Source organism: Limulus polyphemus, unplaced genomic scaffold (genome assembly GCF_000517525.1).
Source record: "Limulus polyphemus unplaced genomic scaffold, Limulus_polyphemus-2.1.2 Scaffold1332, whole genome shotgun sequence".
In the NCBI taxonomy this organism is placed as follows: domain Eukaryota; kingdom Metazoa; phylum Arthropoda; class Merostomata; order Xiphosura; family Limulidae; genus Limulus; species Limulus polyphemus.
This window is the reverse complement of record NW_013666942.1, coordinates 9,796-16,606: the sequence shown is the minus strand read 5'-3', so window position 1 is coordinate 16,606 and position 6,811 is coordinate 9,796. Positions and strand designations below refer to the sequence as shown.

General features: G+C 29.6%; 1 protein-coding gene across 4 annotated transcripts in view; it reads right to left on the bottom strand.

Annotated features, from left to right (window-relative positions):
- LOC106463138 (ras-related protein Rac1) overlaps window positions 1–5,685 on the bottom strand; it is a 14,102-nt gene extending 8,417 nt beyond the window's left edge. Inside the window, exons 1-5 of one of the 4 annotated variants that reach the window (XM_022390556.1) lie at window positions 5,395–5,685; window positions 4,983–5,062; window positions 4,224–4,295; window positions 1,791–1,908; window positions 359–421 (exon numbers count right to left, since the gene is read on the bottom strand). In XM_022390556.1, the coding sequence (XP_022246264.1) occupies window positions 359–421; window positions 1,791–1,908; window positions 4,224–4,295; window positions 4,983–5,017 (288 nt within the window). In that variant the 5' untranslated portion in view covers window positions 5,018–5,062; window positions 5,395–5,685. The remainder of the gene's footprint in view (window positions 1–358; window positions 422–1,790; window positions 1,909–4,223; window positions 4,296–4,982; window positions 5,063–5,394) is intronic. The other 3 variants (XM_013923118.2, XM_013923119.2, XM_022390557.1) reach the window with 3 other exon arrangements.
- Between the last annotated feature and the right edge of the window lie 1,126 nt (window positions 5,686–6,811).

Sequence of the window (6,811 nt, the reverse complement as noted above, 5' to 3'; positions counted from 1 at the left end):
GAGAGAAGACTCGGTATTGTTTGTAAGTCCGTAAAACTTTTGTATATAAATCATTGTTTGTAATAATTATTTGTAATAACCGTTATTTTATATTCCATTATTGTTTGTATATTAAAATATATTTGTATTAAAAAAAAAAACTGTGTGTATCAATCTTGTTGGCAAATATCATAAATTGGATATATATCGGCATATATTTAAATACTAAATCTAAATTACAATTTAACTCAATTTTAGGCTATTTGAAATTGTAATACGTAACAAGTGGAATACTTGCATGTAAAAAGCGAGTTTTTACATACACAGGTTTTTATATATATATCTATATAGACATGCACATACAGAACTACTGCCTCACCTTTGCTCGGACATTTTCAAAAGATGCAGGATTCACTAAAGAAAAACAGATGAGAAAGACATCCTAAGAGGGAAACAGAAAAAACAACAACATTAAATTCTTCCATATAAGCATTATAGTTACAGTGTTCAAAAACACAAAATAATTCCAGACTATGTGCTATGCAAATGTAAAGTAATAATAAAACTTGACTTACATTAAGCATTTTGAAAGTACATTTACTTGAGAGTTAATATAAATTAAAAGTTAAATATCACAAAGCACAGCTAACTGTAATGTAAAATAATAAGGATATAAGTAACTGTTAAGTGTCTCAAACAAGGAAGTTTGTTTTAAATCAATCTATATTAACTTCATTTATTGCTCTTGGATATCCCCATCTTCAATTTCACGTTCGTGATTCTATCAGCTAATGTTATACAATGTCATACGCGTAGCAGTAGTTACATGCTTTCAAATTACATGCGACTTTAAAACTACTTTAAATGTTGGAAGCAAGGCTATTACATTTATTCATTCAGTAAATAATAAACTGATGTGAAATATACATTTTAGAGTAAATTCCTGGTTTGTTATTCATATACCGATATAATAAAATCTAAAAAGCAATGCAACCTTACTGAACCTTACCATAAACACATAGCTCTAATAACAAATGTTTGTTTCTCAAAAACAAATCTTATCTTAGGTATGGAGTTTTTGGATGTGATTGTGTGTCAAATAAAATCTTATATCAAACATAATATTATTTTCATATGCTGAAATATTTGTAATTTTCTTATGATTTTATAAGACATATATTTATAACTCAAATTCAAACCAAAATCAACATGTTCGCGGATCATACATAAAGCCTTTCTTCTACCACTCTTGAAGGACCTAATCCAGTCTTTGCATGGTACATTGTTCTCCAGTTTATACAAATAATGACCGTTATTCACGACGACAAAACCTTAAAAACCATACTAATTTTATTAGGAAAACTTCATTTTACTCAACCATGGATATGTATGCTTTGTATCATTGATATAGCTACAAAATATTCTGGATAACTTGTGCTACTTACCAGTGTCACCATGCTAATGTATCCTAGCAACATGTGTTTTCCTTAATCTTTTTTCTTTTCTTTGTAAAAAAAAAACAACAAACAATCAAATAAGCAAAGAAAATAACCTTTGGGTAAAATTTAAGAACTTTTGAATTGTTTGATGCCCCTTTAACGTAATTCAATAAGGTTTTTTTCAAACTACTAGGACAAAACCTCCTCTGGTTAAATTCAAGAAGTTCTTGAGGACCCAGTTAAACTTCAAAGAGTTTTTAATGGCCCATCTAAAATTCAAGGAGTTTTCTATGTCTGTGCTAATCATAAATAAAAATTTCTTTTACAAGTGAGTGAAACATTACACAAACATTTAAAATCATAGATGCTTACAGTCTGTGGGTAAGAAAGAGGACGCAACCTATCATAATCTTCCTGGCCTGCTGTATCCCAAAGACCCAAGTTGATTGGCTTTCCATCCACCATTACATTTGCTGAATAATTGTCAAATCTGAAACATCATAACAGTTGAAGAAAAACTATTCTATCTGGGTGAATTAATGATCTTACAGTACAAAAACAGTAAAAAGTGAGACCAGTCTTAGTAAACAACATCAGTACCAGAGCTGGCCAATTAGTGGAATTTGATAATCAATTAATTGTCAGGCTTGTTAATCAATTACATTTAAATAATCCATGTGAGACTTTTATGGATGTAATAATCAAAAATAGTAGTAATTAGTGAAATATTTTTGTGAATCTTGACATTAATCAATTATGCTGAATGACCCGATTTAATCAAAAACAACAACGAGAAATCATAATAGAAATATTTCAATTACTTGAATAGTTAGGATAAGTTAAAACAGTAAAGAATTGGAAACATTATTTGTGATTAACTGTTTTCGTGACAGTAATCAATTTAATCGTAGTTTTTATTAATCAAGTTAACTGAACAACTGTAATCAGAACCAGGTGTAGGTATAGTATTTCAGAGAATGACTATAAGAAGCAGTTAGTAGTTTTTAACAGTACAGTACCAAGTATGATAACAGGAATCAATGTTCTAGTACAATATCAGAACTAGGTATTCATGTAGGTATTAATACTCTAACAATACAAAACTTCTACTAAGTGATGGTGATAGTGACCTAACAATAAAAAACAGCAACATGTACAGGTAGCATTATTCATGTTGTACCATACCAATGTCATAGTAGAGAAGATAAAAAAAAGTATTGTTATTCTGCAAGTACTATAGGTATTCTAAAGCTTCTACACCTACAGATACATGTACTGGTATTTCTCATACAGATATATGAGACAAGATTCACACAGATATTTTTTTAATGTGGTTTAAAGCTCAGTCCATACAGAATAATTCCACTGATTGCATAAGCACATGAAGACATTTGGAACTAAGTTTTTATACGAACCTAATGATTACATATCATTTAGGGTGACCAGATTAACAAACTGAAAAATGGGGACATCTCAGCCCTTGCTTCTAATTTCAAAATTGTTGTTACAGATTTGAAAAAATTTAACTTTACTTAATTTACTTAAGTTATTGGAACTGTGCCAAATATTATATTAATAATAACATTGTTTTTGAAATAATTTCAACTACTATTGTTTTGGTGATAGACATATATTCAACAACTGTTATAGGTCTACTACAGTACTACTAACAAAAAAACCTGCAAAGACATGGGTTTCTCACCACAGACAGATGGAACTTTTGAAAGAACTTCACAGCAGGAGAGTATGTATTACAATGATGAACAAATCAAGTAGGCCTATTACATTCATTATTCAATGAAATAACTAACAGTTTTGCATCTTTATCATAAATTCGGAACATTTTGTGCATACCAGAGAACTTTTCTAAGGACACTGGGACAAACTATGAGAAAAAGGGACTGTCCCGGAAAAACCAGGAGGTATCATTTAACTTAATGTATACTGAATAAAAAAAAATTCAGTATTAGTTATTATAAGCCCTTAATAAATAATATTCCTTCAAGTCAAATGATATTAATTATATCAAAGAAGAATGTTAATACACTGGGTAACTTCAGGCTTCAACAACTGACTGTTTACTTTCATCACTTAAGTGACCTTATTAAATTACTTTTATCTTAATTATCAGTGGTTTTACAAATAAATGTTAAAAACTTTAGATATTTTTGTAGTGGTTAGATTTTTTTTTTTACTTTTTCCATTACGACTTTTTTCTTAAAATGTTTTTATTACAGATAATTTGACACCATGAAATAAATCTTAATATTTTACATGATTACAAGTATCAATTAATTAATGTAAGCATAAAGGTTGAAAGAAACGAGGTAACTGGCACTACTTACTTCTTATTCAGAGAAATAACATTAAAAATATCCATACCATTTCACACACTGACCACGTAAAAGGTACGACTTGCAAACAAATGAATACTTCTTTCAATTTCTTAAAAGGTTTTATATCCTATCTATTCAAATATACTTATTAACTTGGATCCTTTTCTCACTATTTCAATAAAAAATCAACATTCAGAAAATATTAACAGTAATACTTTTATATGCAGCTAAATTTTTGTACTATTTTTTATAGAAGCAATAAACTTAATCAAATCAAGTCAACGAAGCCCGTAAGTTTACCAGATGGAGTGGTACAAAACTTATCTACTTAGTTCCTGATTATTCTGTGTGATCATTAAAAAACAATCACATTTAGTATGGAACTTCATACTTATGTATAATTATCCTGTTTAAAGTGCTACTTATGTAACAAAAGCAAGTACAGAAACATTTAAGGGGATATACTTACACTGTAGGAATATATTCTCCAGGGAAGGCATTAGTTGTGTAACTGATTAGGAGACATGTTTTACCTACTGCCCTATGGAGAACAAAATATAAGCTTTTTAGAAAATAAGTTAGTTAGTATACATGCACACATTAGATTCATTTACTATCATTAAAATGTAACATACTTCTCTATAGGTCTATACTTACAATTCTCAAAAGAAACAGTTATGGGAATTAGTTTTTGTTTCAAAGAAAACAATAACGATTCAAGAGTAATCTTTTTCTAACTGGCATGACTTAATATTTCAGTACCATGTTTTTGAAAGTTAAAACAAATCAATATTTTAATGAAAACAACAGTTAAAATTAGATTCATTGTTTTTTGAAGTTTAAAATGACAAAGCCTATATTAATTGTATTTTACATATAAATATTTTTAGCCTAGTTCATTTGATGGATTTAACTTGACAAACAATTTTTAACAATATTTTTTTCTTTTGTTTCAAAGTTTCTAACACAATATGCTGCAAAATTTGCAAGATTTTTAATATTGAAAGTCATGTTGGGATGATCTATGTATAACTGTATCATTCCGATATTCCTGTTTGCATTCTTTTTGGCATTGCCATCCCTACATAATTTACATTTACAAAATGTTTTTCATTACTTGTTGAATGTAAAAAGTCACTGGATATGAACACGACTTTTAACATACTTAAACTGTGCTAACAGGTAATGCTGAAAAGAGAAAATCATAAAATTACAACAATTAACTTACCCATCCCCAACAACTACACACTTTATTGCTTGCATACTCTTTTTTTGTTTTGTTTTCGGTTCTTCTTGTCCTTGCTAGATCTTGGTATGAGAGGTAGTATCAAGTTTACAATTTCTGTTTCATTAAAATTCAGGTACAAAACCTAATTAACACTGAATTATAATTTATGTTATAATACTGATTAGTAATGACTAATGTTAACGTTGGTACTAATACTAGCTAATACTAATAGTAGACTAAATAGTATCCTAGTAGTAGTACTACTACTACTACGCGAGTACTGGACTTGAGTGACGTACAATTAATTTAAACTTAACTATTAATATTATTATTAATAACTGTGTTATATGTTGTTGATGTTATAAGCAAAATTATAAAAATATCAAACTTTCAACTCAAGTCTCATTCTCACTGTCTCAGAAAAATCAAATACAGAAACTTTCTAATTGAGTAATTCTAACTTGTGGGCTGCAACTTGCAAGGGCTGAAGTAGTAACACTACTAACATTAAAGTCTGTAACTAGTAGGTGTTATTAAATTCTTCTCTTCTGCATTATCGTTACATAAAACATTAACGACAACCTGATAATGAAATCACATTTTTAAAATGCCAAATTATATAACTTATAAGAAATCTTCTACACAGCGTACAAACTTTCTGTACTGTAGAAGTAGAACTACAGTGGAAAATGCAATTTTTAAGATCTACTCGCAAATGTAAAAGTGGCGTCCTCTAAAGTTAGTAGACTTTTAACATTTTCAAAATAGAATAAAGCTATCAACTAAGATGTGAATTTCAAATCAAGAAGCCTTTACCATGTCAAGTGTAGATGTTGTAGTAACTCATGTTTTTTTAATCGGAACTGCTTCAAATAACAACCAAGTAAAAGATTTTATATAGTAAATTTTATTCGCATTAATTAAAACTACCGCAGAGAATTTCTAATCTATGTAAATTTAATACAAAATATTTATATTATAGAAATTATTCGAGAACCTGTTTTCGTTTCCATAAATGAGTTTGTTATACAGACACCAAGCCAAATTCATATTAATAGTACACTTGATAAAGAAACTTCTGGTACATTTCTTGAATTGAGCAAAGTTATTGACTTTTGTATATATTACTCAGCAGAATTCGTTCAGTTACAGGAGTGGCCCCAAAATATGTTACCCTATACTCAGCAAAGGCATAGACAAAAATTATCGCCATTTCCTAAGGCTATTTGATAAGCATAAATTAAGCCGCCAGTGAATCAGCTGTAAGTCGAATAGCTTATAGCGCTAAACATCGGCTTTCGAAGTCCATGCTGGGCACAACACATATAGCCCGTTGTGTAGCTTTACGGTTAACAACAAAACAAACAAAAGCATAAATTAAATTTGTTTGGGATTTCTTTCTTGTGTATATGAGCATTTGAAAATTAAACAAAGTTTTTTTTATCTTTTGCTACATTTTTATTGCTTATATTACCTTAGAATGTATTATTAAGTGAATGATGATTTCATTTTTATATATTTCAAAAAATAGCCTCAAGAAATTTTTAGTGGTGTTTCATAACCCACAATCACATTATGTTCGTGAAATGCGTTAACCCTTTCAACCCGGTTATTTAGTGTTCTTACAGAGAACCAATTATGACATTAAGTTTGACACTTTCTGTCTGATATTTTCCTCTGTCCTCTTCTTGAGGGGAAGAGGAACGAACCCATTTCAAAGGGTGACACATATACCTGTATAAATTGGTATGCAGGGGCGGACTGGCCTATCGGGATACCGGGTCTTGTCCCGGTGGGCCGATAGTCCAACTCAATTTTGGGCCGATCTA